Consider the following 24,246-nt stretch of genomic DNA (forward strand, 5'->3'; position numbering starts at 1 on the left):
CCCAAACATGCTCAATGAGGGACAGATCCGGAGATCTTGCTGGCCAGGGTAGTTGACTTACACCTTCTAGAGCACGTTGGGTGGCACGGGATACATGCGGACGTGCATTGTCCTGTTGGAACAGCAAGTTCCCTTGCCGGTCTAGGAATGGTAGAACGATGGGTTCGATGACGGTTTGGATGTAGCGTGCACTATTCAGTGTCCCCTCGACGATCACCAGTGGTGTACGGCCAGTGTAGGAGATCGCTCCCCACACCATGATGCCGGGTGTTGGCCCTGTGTGCCTCGGTCGTATGCAGTCCTGATTGTGGCGCTCACCTGCACGGCGCCAAACACGCATACGACCATCATTGGCACCAAGGCAGAAGCGACTCTCATTGCTGAAGACGACACGTCTCCATTCGTCCCTCCATTCACGCCTGTCGCGACACCACTGGAGACGGGCTGCACGATGTTGGGGCGTGAGCGGAAGACGGCCTAACGGTGTGCGGGACCGTAGCCCAGCTTCATGGAGACGGTTGATAATGGTCCTCGCCGATACCCCAGGAGCAACAGTGTCCCTAATTTGCTGGGAAGTGGCGGTGCGGTCCCCTACGGCACTGCGTAGGATCCTACGGTCTTGGCGTGCATCCGTGCGTCGCTGCGGTCCGGTCCCAGGTCGACGGGCACGTGCACCTTCCGCCGACCACTGGCGACAACATCGATGTACTGTGGAGACCTCACGCCCCACGTGTTGAGCAATTCGGCGGTACGTCCACCCGGCCTCCCGCATGCCCACTATACGCCCTCGCTCAAAGTCCGTCAACTGCACATACGGTTCACTTCCGCGCTGTCGCGGCATGCTACCAGTGTTAAAGACTGCGATGGAGCTCCATATGCCACGGCAAACTGGCTGATACTGACGGCGGCGGTGCACAAATGCTGCGCAGCTAGCGCGATTCGACAGCCAACACCGCGGTTCCTGGTGTGTCCGCTGTGCCGTGCATGTGATCATTGCTTGTACAGCCCTCTCACAGTGTCCGGAGCAAGTATGGTGGGTCTGACACACCGGTGTCAATGTGTTCTTTTTTCCATTTCCAGGAGTGTATATATAATAAGTGTGTGTGTGTGTGTGTGTGTATACTACATGAAGGGTCCACAGGAAAATGGGGATAAGTCAGTTCTTCTTAATTTTTCAGGAAAGAAGATTTTAACACCAAACCTTCTGTACCAGATGCAATTTTTAGCCAATCCTCTTCAAATGTATGTTTAGTGTAGCCTTACTTATAGTCGTTAGTTACCTATACAAAGTTTTAGGTAAACATTCTGTAATAACCTAATGAAGGCTATACACACAGCTGGTTTGAATCATATTTAACGAACAAAAAGCAAAAAGCTGTGCTGAATAACACAAATAATGTTGCGAGGGTGGTAAATTCTAGTGAATGGAGAATTATCACAAAGGGAGTCCCACATGGTTCAATTTTGGGTCCTCTGCTGTTCCTTACTTGTGTGAAAGACTTCTCACTTAACTTTCAGTAAACAGAACTAGCACTTTTTGCAGATGACATGAGTGTTACAATAAATACCATTCCAGAAAAATCAGCTGAAGATATTGTTAACAATGTCTTTCAAAGAATTATTAAGTGGTTCTCAGAAAATGAACTCTCCCTTAATTTGGAAAAAACTCACTATAACCAGTTCTGTACACCAAATAGAGTCATACCGACAATTGACATAGCATATAAACAGGGCTCAATTAACAGGGTAGATTTCTCCAAATTTTTCGGTGCTCACATTGATGACAACTTGAACTGGAAGAAGCATATTACTGAGCTTCTCAAACAACTAAGTTCAACTTCTTTCACTCTTCGTATAACCGCTACTCTTGGTAATAAACAGATCAGCCACCTAATGTACTTTGCGTATTTCCACTCAATAATGTCTTATGGAATAGTTTTCTGGGGTAACTCACCACTTAGACATAAAGTACTGATTGCACATAACAGAGAAGTGAGAATAATTAGCGGTGTTCACCCAAGGACGTCATGTAGGCACCTATTCAAGGAGTTAGCTATTTTAACTGCACCATCAGAGTACATATATTCCCTAATGGAATTCGTTATAAATAATCCATTTCAATTCGTGAAGAATAGTGATGTTCATACATACAACACTAGAGAGAAAAATGACCTTTCCTGTCTGATACTGAAGCTGTCAGTTGCTCAAAAAGGAGTACATTATTCAGCAACAAAGATCTTTGATAATTTGACCAACAACATAAAGTGTCTGACAGGTAGCAAATCAGGTTTTAAATCTAGTTTAAAATCATTTCTTTTGGACAACTCCTTCTATTCCATAGACGAGTTTCTGTTTCAGAACTGGCAAAAATATTGTATCTCTAAATGTAGTTGCATGTGTAGAACTAAAAATTTCAGTAATATTAGTATAAGCATTATTCATGTGTGGATATGTATCTTGTAATCTGACTTATTCCACATCAAATCAATAAAACAATCTTGAAAATGATCTATGGAACGTGACATAACTAAACTAAACTGAAGAAAATATTATATCAAATAACTTCCATTTTTTGTACGGAAAAAGAGTTTAAGTCATTATAAAAGAGGGAATGTCAATAAGTCACACTAATTCGTTAACTTTTTAAAACTTAGTACAAATAGAACTAACTACAGTATTATTTAAGATGACATTAAAATTGTAACAAATGAATGTGCAAAAATTTATTAGTTACGAAAAAATTATAAAAGTTGCAAGACAGAAAATTATAGACTAGGATTAATTCTTTACAAACAGAGCAAAACTTTGTAGGTCCAACCAGTTTCTTTCTAAACTATGTCCGTGCTGGGGCTCCTTAGCACTTGCACTTATGGGTTTTTGAAAAACCACATCATCTTGATGACACAGTTTCTTGTTACGCTTTTGCCCTGTTTCCACTTTTGGCAGCTGGTAAAAAAACTGCCTAGCGCCTTCTCCGCAAAACATCTTTAACTGTTGTAGGTCTGCATACTTGTCTTAAGTAATAGGTTGTGCACCTACAACAATAACACCTTCTTGTAGCTCAGATGGTAGAGCACTAGCCCGCGAAAGGCAAAGGTCCCGAGTTCGAGTCTCGGTCAGGCACACAGTTTTAATCTGCCAGGAAGTTTCATATCAGCGCACACTCCGCTGCAGAGTGAAAATCTCATTCTGGAAACATCCCCCAGGCTGTGGCTAGGCCATGTCTCCGCAGTATCCTTTCTTTCAGGGGTGCTAGTTCTGCAAGGTTCGCAGGAGAGCTTCTGTAAAGTTTGGAAGGTAGGAGACGAGATACTGGCAGAAGTAAAGCTGTGAGGACCAGGCGTGAGTTGTGCTTCGGTAGCTCAGATGGTAGAGCACTTGCCCGCGAAAGGCAAAGGTCCCGAGTCTGAGTCTCGGTCGGGCACACAGTTTTAATCTGCCAGGAAGTTTCATATCAGTGCACACTCCACTGCAGAGTGAAAATCTCATTCTGGAAACATCCCCCAGGCTGTGGCTAGGCCATGTCTCCGCAGTATCCTTTCTTTCAGGAGTGCTAGTTCTGTAAGGTTCGCAAGAGAGCTTCTGTAAAGTTTGGAAGGTAGGAGACGAGATGCTGGCAGAAGTAAAACTGTGAGGACCAGCCGTGAGTCGTGCTTCGGTAGCTCAGATGGTAGAGCATTTGCCTGCGAAGGCAAAGATCCCGAGTTCGAGTCTCGGTCGGGCACACAGTTTTAATCTGTCAGGAAGTTTCATATCAGCGCACACTCCGCTGCAGAGTGAAAATCTCATTCTGGAAACCTTCTTGTAGGTTTTTTAAAAAGTAAATGTAGGTGTAACTTTTACAAAATTTAAAATAAAAACTGTTTTAAGTAAGTAATACAATAAAAATGAAGATAAAAATAAGGATGAACCAAAACCATTCACCCTTATATGCATAGTTAGGTAGAAAAAACTCTCCTTGAGGCTGAGATTGTTCTGTTGGATCCGTAAGTGACTTGTTGATAACATTGTAATCCCAATGGCCATGGAATGCACTTCTATATTCCGAGAATTACGGGTGCTCTTTTGCAGCCACTAATCATCTTGTCATAGCTAAAGCAAAGTAACTGGCAGAAAGAAGATACTTAGATGAATACAAATGAATACCACTTTTTGTAACAGGCTTCTGACATCTCAAAATTATGTTTCCTTTGACATGGAAGAACAGAATGTTACCATCATTCAGTAAATAATATGGAACAACAGTCTGTCACCCTGAAGTTTTTATCTACCAGACAGAATGAGTCAAGAGCTTAGAGCTAGAGCTAATACAGAAGTAATAAATTACATGAAAGGTGGCCAGATCTTTTACACACACACACACACACACACATTAACACACATACACTGAACCAGAACTGATGAGGGAGTTGGTTGCACGTGTTATTGCTAAACAATTTTTATTGACGTCATTACTTAGTATTTTCACTGCAAAGTAACAACTATTAAAGAAGCAATTAAGTTTGGAACAGAAAATGGGAACGAAACACTAATTCCGACTGGCTCTAGAAGTGTTTTGGAACAATCAGAGCATCAGTAGTGGAAAGTGGATAACAGTTGTATTTACAATGTGATGGAGCTAACAACAGAGCCTAACAACGAAAATGAATCAGTGCATCTGAAGTGGGTAAAGGGCCACTGAGGTGTTCGGTATTAAGGCTGAAATAAACAATATTTATGGCATTACACCAGCAAAAACAGAGAACATTAAATTTCTTGGTGTCCACCTGGACAAAAATCTCCATTGGGTAAACCCCATTACTTCTGTGTGTGATAAAATCAACTGTATCTTATGAGTGAGCTGGCAAAAATAGTGTCAATCCAAACAGTAAAAACTGTTTACTATTGAACAGTGTATCCACTGAACTGTGGGGTTGTATGGCAGACCTACACCTGAACAGAATATTAGTGTTACAGAAAAGAGCCATTAGGTCAATGCATGGACTAAAGTCCAGAGAGTCCTATCATGAAACCTTTGTCCAACATATACAGAGTGAGGTATTAACTATTGCCACCTAGAGAAACTCCAAAACTATGATAGTAGCTGAAACGTTTGTAGAACAAATGTTGCATGGGACATTATTGGGCAATTGAAAACCCATGTTGGCTTCGGCAATTGCACACCAAAGATCGTGGTCAATGAATGAATGGTGTGGGATTCTGGAGGACAGAAGTAAAGGCACCTATTTAACTGAAGGACATCTTAATGGTAGGAAGTAAACCACATTCTGGCAAGAAATATTATGTCTGTTATTGCAAAAAATACCTTTAGGAACAAGAAACATATTGTGGTATCAACACGATGGGTGTCCATGCATGTGCTTCGATAAGTGCTGAAGTGATACCGAAAACCACTCAATCCATGATAAGAAGATTGCAGCACTGCACTAATACCAATAGTCATCACTTCGAACACATTATGTAAATGGACGTTCATGCCACCGTTGTAACCTCATCGACCTTCAAAGACCTTACTGTTACACATCATTGGATTTGTCTCAATAGCCGCTATCAGAAAATATGTACCAAACTATATCATCCCATTTAAAAAAAACAAAGTTAACCTTCATAGATCTGAAGTGACCCCAGTTAGCAAGAAGAAACCAAATAATATTATGGCCCCCGTTCTCCAATGCAACATTTGTCCCACAAACTTTTAAGCTAATATCATATTTTCGGAGTTATTGTTGGCGGCAATAGTTAGTGACTCACCCTGTATATCTAACAGTATATTCCTTGTATTTGTATAAACTTAATATATTTTTTTCTGAATAGTAAAAACAAACTAAATAAGTGTGCCAATATACATAATTATGATACTATAAGTAAGGGGAACTACTTCAGGCAGAGGGCAAAATTAAAAATAACTGACACAAGTCATTATATTAATGGGCAGATATGGTTCAACAAGATGATGCAAGCTTTGAAAGCTTGTGAAGCAAAGCTGTTTCAAAGGACGTTAAAAGCCTTCATAGTAAATAAATGTTTATATTCACTCAGTGAACTTAATCTACTTGCCGTCTCTTGTAACATGTAATATAATTAGGATACTAAGACAAGTGTATGTACCATTACTGTATGTAATTAATCTACTCAACCTATGTATTACGTTTGCGAAAGAAATCAGCTTGATGGCCTACATGCAAAAAATGTAAATAAATAAATAAACCAGAGACTGTCTTGCAAAAGATAACATCGCGGTTGGGGAACCGATATTGACGCACAAAAAAGAGGCATACAATCAACGGGAACAGCAGTGGCAAACATTACAGCAGGCAGGGGGCTTGTCGTTCGCCTCAGTCCAGTGCAATATAAAAAAATAGTAAAAACGTAGTATGGTAAGAAAAATCTCCCGAGGAGCTATCAGAACCAGAATTTTTATTATTCCACAACATACAAAGTCAAATCACAGATCTGATGTACTGGGGACTCGTCGACATTACATTTACATTACAATTACAATTTGTATATACATGTTACAAAAACAATATATCAGCACTCCAGTTTACATGTATTGCAAAGTAATATATAACAACAGCGTTTACATAGTGAACATATTTTTATAATTATTTGTTTGACACAAAACTGCTAAGCTTAGTTTAGAGGTGATGTTTCCTTGCTCAGACTTCCACATCATCATTCATAAATTCTTCTACGGAGTAATAACATTTCTCCACTAATAACTTGTGCAGCTTTGGTTTCAGTTGCCCTAGCTCCATGCTGTTTATTTGTTTCTTTGTTAGCATGTTGTAGATTTTCATGCCCATATATTCTGGGGTTTGTGCATACAACTTTAACCTGAGAGTGGGAAGCATGAAGTTTGTCTTATTCCTAGTGCTGTATTGATGCTTAAAATTGTTGTCTGTGAATAACGTAACGTTAATGTACACAAAAAAAATCAGTTCGTGGATGTACAAACAGGGGCACTTTAAATTTGTAGATTTCTTAACAGTGGGCGACAAGATTCTTTTGGTCTTGTGTTACGCATATATCTAACAACCGATTTTTGTAATTTTAATATTTTAATGATTTTGCTTGTATTACCCCAAAAGATAATCCCATACCTTATAACAGCTTCAAAACAGCTGTGATAAACTACTTTTCTTACCTCCATCCTAGTTGAATATGACAAAATCTTCATAGCGAAGGTCAGGCTGTTTAACTTATTTGCTAAGTATTCTATATGTGAAGACAAGGATAGATTTTGGTCCAAATATATTCCTAAAAATTTAACACAATCTGGTTCTTTCAGTTCCTGGTTTCTGTAGGTAATATGAATTTCATTTATCTTAGAATTTTTAGTTTTAAACTGTAGTAAATGTGTTTTTCCAATATTCAATCTTAACCCATTTAGTTGGAACCAGTTTTCTAAACTGTCTAGTAGATTTGTGACACGTATGTTTCCCCCCACACCTCTACAGGATTGGAATGACAGACTCTCACACATGCAGTGAACATCCAGAAGACAACGGAGATCTTGACAATATCGTTTTGGGATGCTCCAAAAACGCTTGACATCAAAATAAACTGTTGATAACCCTTGTAAAAATGAAGATTCTCTTACGAACAAATATTAAAACATTAACGAATGTGAATAACCTAACAATCAATAGTTTAATAGTACGCTACCTACAAGAGGCGGAGCTAAAGCTCTGACATATAAAACACTGAATCTGAAATTGAATTTTGTAATTTCATATATGTATACAGTAGATGTGTACTTAAAATTTAACTGAAGGCAACATTCTAAGCATCTGCAATGATTGTATTGTTTTGTTACAAGAAGAAGGAAAGGTCGATTATTGCAAAAATAAATGCTGGAACATTTCGTATCTGAAAGTTGGCACTAAAACGGCGGCAACAGACGTTATATGAATTCTTTGTGCCGAACGCGCCAAGAATTGTTTACGCGCGAAAGCTGCAGGTGAAAGCCGCACAGGACCGAGAACCTTGTGCATAAAGACTTTAATCTTGTTGCTGACGGTACGCTACAATTTGACAGATGCCTACTGCCACTGCAACACTCCGGTTTGTGAAGCTAACGGAAAATGCATTTGCTCCTTCGAAAGAATCTTCAACAGCAGCAGGATATGACCTGAAAAGGTTTGTATGGAAGTTGCCCTTGTTCGTGTTTTTGCAGTAAAGACGTTTGCTTTACAGTAATTTCTTAAGAGAGTATTTTTAATTCTCATATTTGTACCTTTCTAATTCGTTGCTCTTCCACATCTTATTTGCAGTGCATATGATATAGTTATCCCTCCACGTGGAAAAGAACTTGTAAAAACTGATATTAAGATACAACTACCTAAAGGCTGCTATGGGAGAATAGCTCCACGGTCAGGTCTAGCTTTAAAACATCACATTGACGTCGGAGGTAGTATGCAGAAATTCACTCTTTCTTGTGTTACAGCATCAAAGTGATCAGTTACAAAAAAACTTCCACGTATGTTACAGCTGGTGTTGTTGATGAGGACTACAGAGGAAATGTTGGCGTTGTTCTTTTTAATCATTCGGATAAGCCCTTCAACGTTCAGCGTGGCGACAGAATAGCACAGCTAATATGTGAACAGATATTCTATCCAGATCTGGAGGAAGTTCAGGTATCATTTTTCGTTTCCTATCTGTTAATGACAGCTTGAGCACTGCATATTGTTGAGACAGATGCTACCTAAAGCTTCATATGTTCTGTAGTCATGGTAGTAAATTTGCGGTGCGTTTAACATACTGTATTTATTTCATCCATGTTGTTGACTTAGTTCATAAAAATTGAAACATTTGGCTCTGCAATTGAGATGTATGACAAGATTGTTACTTGGAACTTAAATCCTATGTAAATGCTATGGATGTAAACTTTCAGAAAATGTATATTGGTCACTCAGGTCCAAGAACTACTTGCTCCAACAGTATGGTTTGGCCTTCTGTGATAGGAAGATTTGCCAAAGTGTCTTAACTATTGGTTGTAGTGTTCAGCTAAATTTTCTTTAGCCTCCGATGGCTTGAGGGCTTTGCAGCTGTTCAGCAACAGTACATATGAAAATACTGTATATTTTGTTCAGTGCAAAATTCAGATTTTGATATCAACATTTTATTGCTGGCTGTGGATTCTACAAACATTGCAGTGTAAACAGGTAAAAGTGTCATGATTATCTAGTTTTTAAAAATGTGCCTGGGGTGGTTACACAGTGTGGCACAGTATGGTGTATGAGGATGGTAACAATAAGCTGCCCAATTGTGGCAGAAGCATCGAGAAATAATAAATTTCAGTATTGTTTATAAAACTGTAACAATGTACGATTTTCACAATTTTGTGCCTCCCTGAGTAACAAAATTTTCTTGTCATTATACTGACGAAATCCAAATTTTTGCAGCTTCACTGTAACTGGTGTTCAGCTATTTGTCCCAAGTAGGCCTTGATCTGTTTGCATCAAAAAAGTCTGTTTGTGGCAGAAATTCTTGCAATAAAATAGCTGTACGGCGGTTCCTCAAGAGTACAATGCATGTATTGATAATGTAGTTGGAACCTCCGTTCCTGTCTAAAATTTGTTTAACCACATCTACAAAGAAGCATTTTGCAACTTTCATCTCGCTTTTATTAGTAATCTCCCTTTGTCTATAGGGTTAAAATACACACATAGTTATAATGCTGTAACATGTGGTTCATTTTGAGAAAGCTAAAACAATGTATTAAATTAATGACAGTTTTCAATGTGGGGACATACAATAAATAGAACTAAAGGGGATATTCGATTAAAAAGAGAGATAGCACAAATGGTCACAGGTTTGTTTGATCCTTGGGAGACTTAATAAGATGCTGAAAGAACTGAACTGGCAGACTTCTGAGGATAGACACGAAACTATCCCATGAGAACTTGCCTAGCTTCTACAGTGAACTTCGATGAATCTAGGATTACAGTGAAACCCCATAGAGACAAGGTTAGACTAATTACTGAGGCATATAAGCGATTAAAAAAGATCCATCTGCAAATGCAGTTGTGGGGAGCTGTAATATTTGCAAAATGTGGAATAACCTTTCCCATGCACTTTGATGGTTCGCAGAGTTTGAGAGATGTGATATATCAAAGGAAATTTTTTTTTGCTATCATGGCCAGTTAAACTCAACTTAAAAATAAAGTTCAAATCTGTGAAATTGAAGCCTACTTTCAATTCCAATAAGAGAAATATCTTAAATTTTTGTGCAGAATTCTAATGGGAAGAAGTTGTTGGTGCAATTAACCCTGGTGGGGGGCCTTGCTTACAAGTAAGTGATCAAAAAATTTCAGAGTTTTGCTTGATGCTATATAGCTTTGAAAGTGGTAAAAATTTTCAAACTGGTGTTTGGTTTCCTCTTTAGTGCCATCTTCACCTATCTTCCATTTGGCATATGGGCTACATGGCCCACCCATTGTATTCTTTTTGCTCTTTATCTTCTGTGGGATAGTTGGTTGTCGCATCAGAAGGTAGATATCCTCGTTATTAGTCCTTCTCCATTATCTAAAACTGGTCCCCATATCTTCCTCATTACCCTTCTTTCAAGTATTAGTAGTTTTTCCTTTTCTCACTTAGTCACACTCCACGTTTCTGACCCGTACTGTGTTGTAGATTTTCATCTTAATGTTCACTAAGATCGATTTAGAGCCGAGCATGTCTCTGAGGGAACGCATGCAGTTTCATTCCCACTGCTATTCTTTCCTTGATGTCCATTTTTATGTTATGTCGAATTGAAAGGGAAAACTAAATATAACATGATGTGCTATAGTGGCTAAATCAGAAACTTAATAGAATAAAAATCTGTTTCAGTTGCCAGTAATTTCTTATTTATTGTACAACTGATTCTGAAGCCCAAATGTTAATCTTCTGGTGCCACCAGTGATGGAAACTTAAATGTGTGGTATTGTGTCTCACTGTTTAGAGGCACAAAACGCGTGGGTGTTTTCAACTCGTTTCTAAATGCAAATAAGTAGGAGGCAGAGTTGATAGGAGTCCAGGTTGCAATAATATGCGGTACGGCTCACTGTTAGAGAGAAGGATTATTATTCAAGAAACACATAGTCCAATGAAAATTACTTATCTTCAGTAGTTTGTAGGACTGCAGCTGCGGCTAGGGACTAAATCTCGAAACATGGAATACCATAAACTAATACAACATATTCTCAGGGACTAAGCCTGATGGGCCCTCCTCAGAGAATCAATGCAAACAGAACTGGCTGAGGGCCAATTATGAAAGTGCACCTGCCAAGGCTGAAATCTAGCTAAGAAGTGAACAAGGCACATTCCAGTTCCGTTGAGCTGCACAGCCCGCTAGAGTGCGCTGTGCTCGGCAGACAACGGGCTGCCAACCTTGCGTTGGCGCAGTGTTGTTGTAGTAGTATCTGTGACAATGATACTACATGTGGTGGTCAGGTCAGTCAGCCGTGTGGTGTCGTACCCACGCCAAACACACGGTGGCAACTGCTGCGCTTGCCTCCTCAGCACTACATGGAAGTGACTAAGTCAGTGATTGGCTGATGTTCTACAGCTGCAGTTCTGAACTAGTAAATTACCTACCTACCTATGGTTGTCTGAAAAATTTTGCTCAGTTACGTGCCCCCTATGCTGCTCTGACCCTATTGGACTGTTTTTCATCCAGCCTGTATACCACTCACATTTTCATTCGTCTGAGATTTCGCACGGTACTTTTGGATTACCCTTTTTTAAAAGGTGTTGTTGTTGTGGTCTTCAGTCCTGAGACTGGTTTGATGCAGCTCTCCATGCTACTCTATCCTGTGCAAGCTTTTTCATCTCCCAGTACCTACTGCAACCTACATCCTTCTGAATCTGCTTAGTGTATTCATCTCTTGGTCTCCCTCTACGATTTTTACCCTCCACGCTGCCCTCCAGTACTAAATTGGTGATCCCTTGACGCCTCAGAACATGTCCTACCAACCGATCCCTTCTTCTGGTCAAGTTGTGCCACAAACTTCTCTTCTCCCCAATCCTATTCAATACTTCCTCATTAGTTATGTGATCTACCCATCTAATCTTCAGCATTCTTCTGTAGCACCACATTTCGAAAGCATCTATTCTCTTCTTGTCCAAACTATTTATCGTCCATGGGTTTCACTTCCATACATGGCTACACTCCATACGAATACTTTCAGAAATGACTTCCTGACACTTAAATCTATACTCGATGTTAACAAATTTCTCTTCTTCAGAAACGCTTTCCTTGCCATTGCCAGCCTACATTTTATATCCTCTCTACTTCGACCATCATCAGTTATTTTGCTCCCCAAATAGCAAAACTCCTTTACTACTTTAAGTGCCTCATTTCCTAATCTAATTCCCTCAGCATCACCCGACTTAGACTACATTCCATTATCCTTGTTTTGCTTTTGTTGATGTTAATCTTATATCCTCCTTTCAAGACACTGTCCATTCCATTCAACTGCTCTTCCAATGTTTAAAAATGTAGTTTGGCACTCCTGATTCTGCTTTGCTGCCATCAACTGAAATCTTTGTACAATCTGAATGACTGAGCCTTAAATTACATGCTCTCTTTTGGTTCTGTGCGAGCTCTTCCAATAAAGTTCTGCTGCAGTAGTCATTGAATGCTTCATACATTGCTATTATGACAGCAAAACATTGTTTCGTATAGAATTTCTGTGTCTGTTGCTCTCCGTATTGTTGTATTCTTGTTGTGCAATAATACATGTTTCTATAGATGTTTTTTGGAGAGTGTGCCATGGAGGCAGGCTTTTGGTTGCTGTCCCATGGGGCACAGGCTCCAATCAGATCATCTGTCAGCAAGTGTAGGCTGCCTGGCAGGCAGCCCCATCACACCGTGTTTGTGTCTTGTTGTGTGATGTGCATGAGCCATCTGCCTCTGCTTGTGGGTGCCTGGCTGCAAACATGTGGGCACATGAATTGTAACAGTGTACTGTGGAGGGCCTGTCCATCATGGACTCTTCCAGTGGGCATGTGTCTTGTCTAAAGTTCGTTCAAATATTCTTTTAAATTCGGCCACAGTTCTTCTACATGCTCCTGGCCAAAGCTAAACGTTCCTCTGCGAGATACCACATTAAAGCTTGTTTATTAAGTTTACTAGATATACAACTCTTTCTTGTTTTAATTGCCCGTTTTACTATGGCATCATTTCCTAATCTGTGGTTCATGACGCCCCAGGCGGTTCGTGAAACATTTCAAGGTGTTCGCCAAAACACTTTCCCATAATGGTGGGTTTCGAGGTTGGCCCTATTACTGTGTTAGTTTCTCTGACATTCTCTAAATAATAATAATTGTTATTATTACTATTATGTAAAATTAAATTAACCTTGTAATGCACCGTGTTACAAATGTGTAATGCTAGGAATTTCACATTATTAGCACCTTAAATGTGCTGGGACCCTTGCTCTTTGTACTGTGTATTAATCACCTTGCAGATAATAGTAAAATCAGTCTTTTTGCAGATGATGCAGTTATCTATAATGAAGTGCCATCTAAAAGAAGGTGCATAAGTATTCAGTCGGGTCTTGATAAGATTTAAACATGGTGTAGAGGTTGGCAACTTGCTCTAAACGTTCAAAAGTGCAAGATTTTGCACTTAATAAAATGAAAAATGTGATATCCTATGACCACAATGTCAATGAGTCACTATTGGAATCGGCCAACTCATACAAATACCTGGTTATTTTGTAGGGATATGTACTGGTATAAATCTGAATTGCTCCACAAAATTTCCGAGCATTGACCGAACAATAGTCCAGATTGATTTATTGTCTGACCACATGGGCTCAGTCTGAGTAAAGCAGGTGGCAGACTTCGGTTTATTAGTAGAATACTGGCACAAACAAGGAATCTGCAAAGGAGATCACTTACAAATCGCTCATGTGGCCGGTTCTAGAATATTGCTCAAGTATGTGGGATCCATACCATATCGCAGAGGTCTACAATAGAGATATGAGTAAATCGTATTGCATACAATGCTGTATGGTATGTAACCAAGCACGCATACGGGATAACACCCAGACAGTGGACTTAGAAAATTTCTGATTGGTAGCACCAACAGAGAACTGGGAGCACAAGGACTCAACAGTTACGTCTATATAAATAATGATTTTGTTAAGAACGTCAGTCTTAGTGAAGCCGCTCGAGCAACAGCATTGGACCGTTCACACAGGTGATGTTTTATGATCTAATAACTTGACCTGGACGTTCAGCAGATAAAAATACATTACTTTTAATAGATTATTTTACGGAAAAACATAGGAAATGAAAATAAGAGATTTTGGTGTATGATCTAATACCTAACAGAGAGAGGTCTCTACTGGGGACAATTGACTTTTGAAACCATATATATGTTTGGGTAGGTTGGGGTTCCAGGTATCACATCCTGGAGCGATTCGCCCCAGTGCCCCCTTGTTTGCAAGTAATGGACCAAAATAAAGTTTCAGTATTTCACGCAAGCATCTATACCATTAAAATAGAACACCTACCATCGGCTGAAGTAGTGCAGTGGGTAACATGTACTGTGAATCAGGTTGTTGATTCAAGTCTTGTCGGGTGGGTGCTGTTAACTTTTAATTTTTGAAGAGACTCTGATCACTATATTATTAAATCTTGTAGAGAAAAATATTTTTGACCACATCACACATCAAATAGACAGGTTATTCTGTTTTTGTTCTTAATAAATGCACCAGCATTTTCAAATGTTTAAATCTCACACACGCAGATTCCAAATGAAAAAGAAACACAGGAACAAAAATGTGCGCTAATGAAAAAAATTGAATTCAATATTTTCAACCACTTTAATCCATATGTAAGGGCTGAACACCTAGCTCTTCTGCACACCATTCTGCCTCAACTGCTGACTCGTTAAAGAGTTGTTACTGATGCCCGAAGCTGCTGTATCTGCAGAGTCCGAATCTGCCTCATCTGTTGTATCCTCAGAACCTCACATTGAAATTTCACTGTCACTCTCTGCTTGAAGTCCAATAATTAAGCTCACAATAGCTTCATCCATCGGTGTGTGTCTGTGCCAGTATTTGTCAGTATGTTTTCACTTTCACACGTTTTCCAGCTATCTTTCATAATGCTCTGTATTGCAGCCGTAAAGTTGGGAAAGGGTAACATTGCTGACATTGTTTCATTAAATTCCAGGTAAGGTCGGTGGGTTTAGATCACAGTTGTCGAGTGGAAGGCGTAACACTGTAAGTCCTTTCCCGGATTCTTTTAGTACTCAATGTGCTGTATATTTTCGCTAGAGTTTGTTATGTTTCACAACTTCTAAGAGCTCGTTGAATGTTAAATCCACACTGGATGGAATTTTATGCTTGGTCAGCCCTGATTGTGTATCTGCTTAACGAGAAGTGTTACGTGCTTTATTTTCATGAATATCACCACAATACTTCTACCTGGAATATTTGGTATACGTGCTCCTGCAACTGTTCAATAGATGAGCTGTGCACGATCAATGAACCCCTTTTCTCCTCCCGCATGAACCACTGTTGCTCTTTGTCTACAAATTTCATTTATCACACCTGGTATGTCACTCTGCTGCCAACATTTACTGACAGTATAGTATGTATGCACTGTCAGACACTTCATGTCTTTCCTGTCTCTTCCTAGGTGTCACAATTTTCTGACCACTCCGCCTGGCTTTCTTAACATTGTTCATAACATTACACACTGTCCTTACACTCCTTTCTACTGCAGCTGCTGCTCTCTCCAGTAAGCTTCTTCTAATGCTATTAGCAAACCTTGCTGTTTTACTTCTCTATAGAACAGAGGATAAATGTAAGGATGTAGAGGCGTATCTCACTAGGGGTGAGATAGATACTGCCTACAGGTAAATTAAAGAGACCTTTGGAGAAAAGAGAACCACTTGTATGAATATTAAGAGCTCAGATGGAAACCCGGTTCTAAGCAAAGAAGGGAAACCGGAAAGGTGGAAGGGGTATATAGAGGTTCTATACAAGGGCGATGTACTAGAGGACAATATTATGGAAATGGAAGAGGATGTAGATGAAGATGAAATGGGAGATATGATGCTGCGTGAAGAGTTTGACAGAGCACTGTAAGACCTGAGTTGAAACAAGGCCCTGGGAGTAGACAACATCCCATTAGAACTACTGACGGCCTTGGGAGAGCCAGTCCTGACAAAACTCTACCATCTGGTGAGCAAGATGCATGAGACAGGCGAAATACCCTCAGACTTCAAGAAGAATATAATAATTCCAATCCCAAAGAAAGCAGGTGTTGACAGATGTGAAAATTACCAAACTATCAGTTTAATAAGTCACGGCTGCAAAATACTAATGCGAATTCTTTACAGGCGAATGGAAGAACTAGTAGAAGCCGACCTAGGGGAAGATCAGTTTGGATTCCGTAGAAATATTGGAACACGTGAGGCAATACTGACCCTGCGACTTATCTTAGAAGCTAGATTAAGGAAAGGCAAACCTACGTTTCTAGCATTTGTAGACTTAGAGAAAGCTTTTGACAATGTTGACTGGAATACTCTCTTTCAAATTCTGAAGGTGGCAGGGGTAAAATACAGGGAGCGAAAGGCTATGTACAATTTTTATAGAAACCAAATGGCAGTTATAAGAGTCGAAGGACATGAAAGGGAAGCAGTGGTTGGGAAGGGAGTGAGACAGGGTTGTAGCCTCTCCCCGATGTTATTCAATCTGTATATTGAGCAAGCAGTGAAGGAAATAAAAGACAAATTCGGGGTAGGTATTAAAATCCTGGAGAAGAAATAAAAACTTCGAGGTTCGCGGATGACATTGTAATTCTGTCAGAGACAGCAAAGGACTTGGAAGAGCAGTTGAACGGAATGGATAGTGTCTTGAAAGGAGGGTATAAGATGAACATCAACAAAAGCAAAACGAGGATAATGGAATGTAGTCGAATTAAGTCGGGTGATGCTGAGGGAATTAGATTAGGAAATGACACTTAACGTAGTAAAGGTGATTTGCTATTTGGGGAGCAAAATAACTGATGATGGTCGAAGTAGAGAGGATATAAAATGTAGACTGGCAATGGCAAGGAAAGCATTTCTGAGGAAGAGAAATTTGTTAACATCGAGTATAGATTTAAGTGTCAGGAAGTCTTTTCTGAAAGTATTTGTATGGAGTGTAGCCATGTATGGAAGTGAAACATGGACGATAAATAGTTTGTACAAGAAGAGAATAGAAGCTTTTGAAATGTGGTGTTACAGAAGAATGCTGAAGATTAGATGGGGAGATCACACAACTAATGAGGTGTTGAATAGGATTGGGGTGAAGAGAAGTTTGTGGCATAACTTGACTAGAAGAAGGGATCGGTTGGTAGGACATGTTCTGAGGCATCAAGGGATCACCAATTTAAAGATTTTAAACATGGCTGCAACAGCAACTGTTGAATTTCTTCACGATAAAGGATGACAGCCAAAAACAGTTGCAGGATAAAAAATTATTAAAATTTCTTGACCAAGGTTTCGGTACATATAAATATACTTTCATCAGAAGTAACAAATCTGAAATTACATCATGTAATGGAGATTAATAAAACAATTATGCCAAAGGCGTCGTCAATAATTGAGACATCTTCTCCATTTGTACAACATGACTATGGGCACAGTAATGTGACTGTAGAATGCCAAGCCACGTGCATCATTCGTGTACTGTCAAGTATTGTCGGACACATTCGGGCCCATTAGTTTGTAAACAAAGCTAAGTTCCGTGCTCTGCCGTCAACAGGTAATATAGTACATCACTTGGAACCCTGGGAGACACACTATATGAAACTTAATTTTGTGCCTTTATATTGATGTTTACTGATAACAGCAGCAGTAGTGTAAGAATTCAACGGTTATTAACACATGTTCTGTGATATTATAATGAAATCTAGACCTTTAGCTGCGTACAGGTGTTAAGCAGCTAAAGGTCTAAAATTTCATTCTTCTAGAGCTGCAAGATCACCAATGATATCTGTACAGGCACTAGCTTCATAATGTTCTGTGAGATGTCCAATATCTATTTTATACAGTATTTTTACTGTTCACTTATTCTGAATAAAAGCTTCACTTGTTCACTACCACGGATGGTGATTCCACAAAACAAAAACTGAAAATATGCATAGTAAACCAACACTCTTGTCTTTACAGAGACAGTGTTTCTCCTTTGTGGTGGTCGGTCACCATGAGATGATGATAGGTTTATTACCGACCTCTCTCCCAGCCCTGCTCATGCTCACCTTGCATCAGTTGTGCGATTTCTTCATATGTTGGTCTCGTTGATTTGTTACTTTGGTGGTAGAACCTGCAGGTCTGGCCAAATCTATTCTTCGTCATTTGCCCATTGTCAAGTGAAAAAACGAAATGGCCCTCAATGATTGTTAAATTTCTTGTTTAAGGGCCTGAATAAAAGATTTTAGTCCTGAAGTTTTATATGGGTAATGCAGGCTTCTTTATTGGTGTTCTTTAACAATAATCCGAAATACTTCTCCACTGTAAAATGCAGAACTTTAACAACTCACACATTTGTGTATGGAAAGGAAGAGAGAGATACACACATCAGAAATAGATAAAATCAGTGGCACATAAAATTAGAAAACATAATAAACATACTTTTCCCTATTTATTCTTTAAAATTTGGTTTTTCTTTGCAGTATTCTTAAATTATCTTTCAGGGCATAATTCTTTGCTATGTCGCACGGGTTTTTTTTTATTCCAAACGATGCAAAATAAAGGACGGAATGTAACTATCTATTTATTTAAATTACATGTCTGAACTTTTCTGTATTCCTTGTTTGAACAAGATCATGGTCCACTGTGTATTTTCATGTGTTGCAGTTATTTGTGACAGGAATTAATTTCATAGCTGAAACTCACTCCTTGTTGAAGCTAATATTAAGACTATTTATTATTTCTAGGAACTAGAAGATACTGATCGTGGCTCTGGTGGATTTGGTTCAACAGGCACAAAATGAAGTTCCATTTCTGCAGTCAGTGCATTATCCTTACATTAAGTGGTAATTTTTCTGATCTGCTTTGTCTACATTGGATTTGTTTATTCAGTGCAGTATTTTATAGTTTTAAATGCATTTCTTGTTTGTGATGTTTAAAAGTAGTGAAAATAAGGATTACCTGGACAGTTTTTTTGTCTTTCTTTGAAGTTTTAAATTAAAGATATGTTTGTAAAATTTTTATTCATGCATCTGTTATAAACAAGTACAAAAAAATTCAATCTTTCCATTTTAACAATACATCACTCATTTTATAGAACTGGAAAAAACTTTGAACTTAATTTTCGACAACATAACACCTATGGTTATTAACTAGACTATATGTTGGGGTTACGTGGACTTCTGTTAAATAAATAAACTACAGCACACTAAATATGAAAACATGCTGCAACATTAGCAAATGAGTTTGATGTGTGAATGGGGAGAAATAATGGCAGTAACAAAACTAGTGCACACTGACTTCAACAGATATCATGTCAAGCCCTCATGCCCTGTGTTGGATTGGATAGTTTGACAATTATTTCACATGGAGAAACAATGGTGGTGTCTTCCTCTGCAGCTTCAAATTTTGTAATATCAACTGCTACTGTATATTCTAAAATTTAACTTCACAGCAGCCATCACATTTTAATGACTTCAACAACATAATTGCAACTACTTGCGGCAGTTTTTCCTCATACTTTAATTACGGTGAAGTCAGCTTTCTGTACTGATTAAACATTTTCTTCAGCATCCTTTTACAGATTCGTGACATAGGAGTCAATATACTGAACATAAGAGTCTTTGAGTTGCTTGCTTATTTTCAAATATTTGTCATTTGGTGGAATACTTTACCTTGTGTAACTTGTGCTTCTTTATTAATGGCTTCGATCTTGTCCTGCTGTTGCCTTTGTTGTTCAAGGGGTGTTCTGGTAATAAATCAGTTTTCCTATTTTTTTACTACTTGTCATTGTTTCACCAATCTTAGGATGTGGCCAAACTTGCACGGATCTAATTTTGTAGGTTGATCTTTTGACATGTCATGTGCATATATGTTTGCTTCGTCTTCCTGTGAACAAACTGCTGTTTCTTACTGAACTGGTAGAGGTCTGTCTGTTACATAACACAACAGTTCGGTAAATATATTCTGAACATAATGGTTCAGTACGACTGACACTAGTCTTTAAAGATGTTGAAAGATCATAAATATCAAAGGACACAGTACATTTAAAAAGTGCATCATCATGTATGCTAACCCTCATTGCATTGGCTGATGTTCGTATGAAATCACGAGCATGCACTGTTAAAAGCCTTTAGAGGTCCAAATACTGTCAAATCTAAGAGCTGCATCTCACGACTGCTGTGAGTAGGAAAAGCTAACAAAAGAATGCCACTGCCTTAAACTTAATTGAAGGTATCAGTATTGTGCGACTCATGGTTGTCCAGACTAATTTTGGTGCATGTTTCACAAAATACTTTAATACAGATGCATCGTTCATCCCCTTGAATTGGCTTCTCCTCCACTTCCGTAAAACAAATAAAGGTTGCACTACTTTCCCTGTAGCTACTACAGATTCAGTTGGACACACATATGTACGTACGTACGCGCAAAATTACTGGGCAGACACTTGACTTTCTTGGTCAGTATTATAGACAGCACGGAACTGTCGTCACTCTTGTCTCATCAAGATTGTAAACATCTCATGAGCCAAATTAAAAATCTTGCTTTTATATATCACAATTTATCGTGGAATACAGCCACTGTTCAATATTTGCTCTGTGTCATTAGTGTCAGATTATGGCTCTTCCAAAAAGCAGTGAGCCAGTTTTCTCCTGCCATTTTCATGTTTTTCCAATTTTAATCTTCTGTTTGCTGTGACTCAAAAGTAAATTTTGGTCAGCTGTCATGAAAGTTGAACCATATGCTCTTCATCCATAGAAAAGGAAAAAAAAAAACCTTGTAGGTGTTCATTCTGAGGGTAAATGTTCAATTTTGAGGTATCTCCTGCAGCTCTGAATCTCCCAGTGCAGTGTTTCAATGTAATAAGAGAAATATCAACATGCACTGCAGCTTGACTGTCTGATGTCTCTCCATTTGCTACTGATTTTAAAACATTTTCCAGGTCTGTTGCAGCATATAACCTATTTTGTGTTGTACGTAGACAATTTTTAGGTTTTTCTAAAAGAAAATGTAAGAAAAGGTTTTCGTATTGAAAGTGCAAATTTTATAAATGTGAATTTATTTCACATTTGCATCAAATTTATTTTCTTCCATAAACAATTTTTTGGGGTTAATGGAAACAATCTGCTGCAGCTCAAAAATTACTGGTCTACTTAACCCTATCTTCATTTTAGGAACAGTTTTCAAAATGACTCCATGTGTAGCTTATTTCATAATTTTGCAAAGCAATAACAGCTGAATTTTACTCAAACTAACAAAACTGTGTACTATTACTAATTAAAAATGAGAATTTTAGTTGTGAAAACAAAATTATTCATAACTGTGCATTTTACTACTTCATCCATATCTGTGAATGTAGCTATCTACAGCAGCCACATTAGCTCACACAGTACAGAGAAAAAAATCTTGAGTGTGTGTGTGTGTTAATGTAATAGTTCAGTTAACCTTTAACTCCTGAACATAGGTTTGAATCTCGCACATAATTACAAAGTGTGTAACATAGTTATGAAAACTATAAAGTTATCAAAAACTTTTATTGTGTTTTGTGAAGTTTGTTGAATTTGTCTTATTCCTTGTGTTGTTTGATAATAAAGAATGGCTCAGCACAATACGTTAATTTGTATTAATGCACAAGAAACTAAATATTCTCTCTATTCCCATTTCTTTATTCTAATTTCGTAGCAAAGTCTTTTTTAATAGACATGAGTGAGAGGCAGATGTTTAGATGATTTTGTGTATGTTTGAGTGTTCTGTATGTCCAAGCAAAAAGGACATGTTTTATATAAGTGTTAAATATTTATGAAAATGTAACGCTTTGTCGGATGTGTGACTGATGTTCAGTGCATAATTATCACAGGTGTTTCGGCTTTATTGGATGTGTTCATGAAACAGGCTTCTTGACTTCGAGGAGCAAGCTATTTTGAATTACAATAAGGAACAAGAAGTTTACTGGCCTTGTCACATGGATAAATGCCTCTAGTCTCCTTCTGTGTCATGTTAATGGTTGCTTTGTGCAATGGGTAAATTTTAAAAGAAGTCCACACAGCACTACCAAAGTAGATTTTTCACATACATATTTATTCTCATTGTCCTTGGTAGATAATCATCATGTTTTCTGTATTATGTTTCTCACATAAGTCACGAAACTCGCAATGATGGGAGTCGAACAAAATTTTAAGTAACAGTAATACTTGTTCCGTACTCAGTACATATTTCTTGGTGGTGACATAACATTAATCTATGACAACATAAACTGCTTAGTTTCTTTACATAACAAATATTTAGCCTAATTATAAAAAGGAAAGTTCTGGCAAAATGTAAATACTTCAGGAGTGGAGAAAACCACTCATCGAATGGCATAAGCATTGTTAGACAAGCATACACCAGATAACTTGGTAGCTCTCAGAACAAATACACACACACACACACACACACACACACACACACACACACACACACACACACACCTCTACATTGTGCCAGCTGGTCATAATATTGGGATTGCATTTCAACAGGTGGACAAGTAGGGGAGAAGTGGATGTGACATCCGTAGAAATTATTAAGCTGAGATAAATCTGTAACTCATGATAATTCCTCGGTTGTGGGAGATAACAAAAGTTCCGTACATTGGGTCATGGGCTGGACCCCCATTTTCACCGAGTATATCAGAAATGTTACTTTAGATTGTGGAAGTTGGCACTCCAATGTCATCTATCTGTACACCAAAATGTTAAAGGGTCTCGAAAATGAGTGCAAGGCAGGGGTGGGCAATTGTTTTGGCTTGAGGCCACATTGTGGAAGCAGAGGACCGCACCTTGTAAAAATAATTGCAGTCATTAGTTAACATTACAGTTCAGAAAGGCATAAACTACCAATAAATAAAGTAGTGGCAGTTGTAATCAATTTATTTTTTGTGCTAATTTCATACCTGTAGCTGGAAGCACGTTTAATTTTAAAATAAATTTGACAGATGTATCCTACAATTTCCTACATTTTTAAAAGTAAACACAAAGATTGCTTGTCCAATAGCCTGCGTGATGATGTCCAAGAGCATATAGGGGCCTGTATTTACTCTTGTTGGTAGCGCTAGAAAAACTTCACTTGCAAATATGTGTAGTCCCAAATACAGAAAACATTTTCCCAGCAAATTTCTTCATACATCGAAATTTTCAGCAGACTAAGATTTGTACTAAAAGTCAGGTAACGTCTAAGTATTAAATGTCTTCCATAGTGTAATCTGACTGCATGTCAGTGAGTAAATGGAAAATATCTTTATGGTAGTTCCTATCAGTCACCATGTTGAGTGCAAACTACACTGCGCAGTGCACGTGTATATGAGGTGGAATCCAAAATTTTTGGAACTGATGCTGCCACCTGGAAAGTAGGAGTAGTAGAAGATCTTTGCACCGCTAGTTGGTGAGAGCTGCATATCTGACGAGTCTGTGTGCAGAGTGGCATTCAGCTGAGAGGACATGTTGCATGTCCACAGTGATTTCCGTAATACTCTGTTTTGTGTGTGGTTATTTTACAATGGATCCGCAAACAGAACAGCATGTGTGTATCACATTCTGTGTGAATCTCAGGAAAAGTGCTACGGAAACCCTTGCAATGATTCAACAAGTGTTTGGGAGACAGAGTGTGAGCCTTATGCATGTGTTTGAGTGGCATGCTCGGTTCATGGTCGGCCTTACAGACGTCGAAGATGATGCTCACACTGGAAGGCTCGTTAGCCGCACAACGCCAGACATTGTTGCCAAACTTCAACAATTTGTTCGTGTGGATCAATGTCAAACCATTAAAGACCTTTTGCGGGTGACAAGGGTATTGGTTATGGGACATGTCGACAAATGTTGACATGAATTGGGCATGCATCGTGTCGTCCCAAAATTTGTGCCTAGGATCTTGACTGCCGATCAGAAGGCACAGCATGTTGAAGTGTGCACAGACCTTTGTCGGACCTCATCTGATGAGCCAACCTTCTTGTCACAGGTTATCACCAGCGATGAGAGCTGGATTTACAGTTATGACCCAGAGACAAAGCAACAATCATCCCAGTGGAAGAG

The 24,246-nt window shown here is 38.8% G+C and overlaps 1 protein-coding gene across 1 annotated transcript; it reads left to right on the forward strand.

Moving 5' to 3' along the window:
• The first annotated feature begins 7,904 nt into the window (after positions 1–7,904).
• Positions 7,905–21,794, forward strand: LOC126418508 (deoxyuridine 5'-triphosphate nucleotidohydrolase-like). The gene is made up of 4 exons (XM_050085302.1): positions 7,905–8,142; positions 8,277–8,413; positions 8,494–8,639; positions 18,931–21,794. The coding sequence occupies exons 1-4, from the start codon at positions 8,042–8,044 to the stop codon at positions 18,985–18,987; spliced, it is 441 nt and encodes a 146-aa protein (XP_049941259.1). The 5' UTR covers positions 7,905–8,041; the 3' UTR covers positions 18,988–21,794.
• Positions 21,795–24,246: the final 2,452 nt, after the last annotated feature.

This window comes from Schistocerca serialis, chromosome 9 (assembly GCF_023864345.2).
Source record: "Schistocerca serialis cubense isolate TAMUIC-IGC-003099 chromosome 9, iqSchSeri2.2, whole genome shotgun sequence".
Classification (NCBI taxonomy): domain Eukaryota; kingdom Metazoa; phylum Arthropoda; class Insecta; order Orthoptera; family Acrididae; genus Schistocerca; species Schistocerca serialis.

What these genes read in the sequence shown, in the direction of transcription:
- LOC126418508 (XM_050085302.1), top strand. Translation starts at nt 8,042, where the DNA reads ATGCCTACTGCCACTGCAACACTCCGGTTTGTGAAGCTAACGGAAAAT. An exon ending in GCAGGATATGACCTGAAAAG is followed by an intron (nt 8,143 to 8,276) that starts GTTTGTATGGAA and finishes TCTTATTTGCAG; the next exon opens with TGCATATGATATAGTTATCC. An exon ending in CAGATCTGGAGGAAGTTCAG is followed by an intron (nt 8,640 to 18,930) that starts GTATCATTTTTC and finishes TATTATTTCTAG; the next exon opens with GAACTAGAAGATACTGATCG.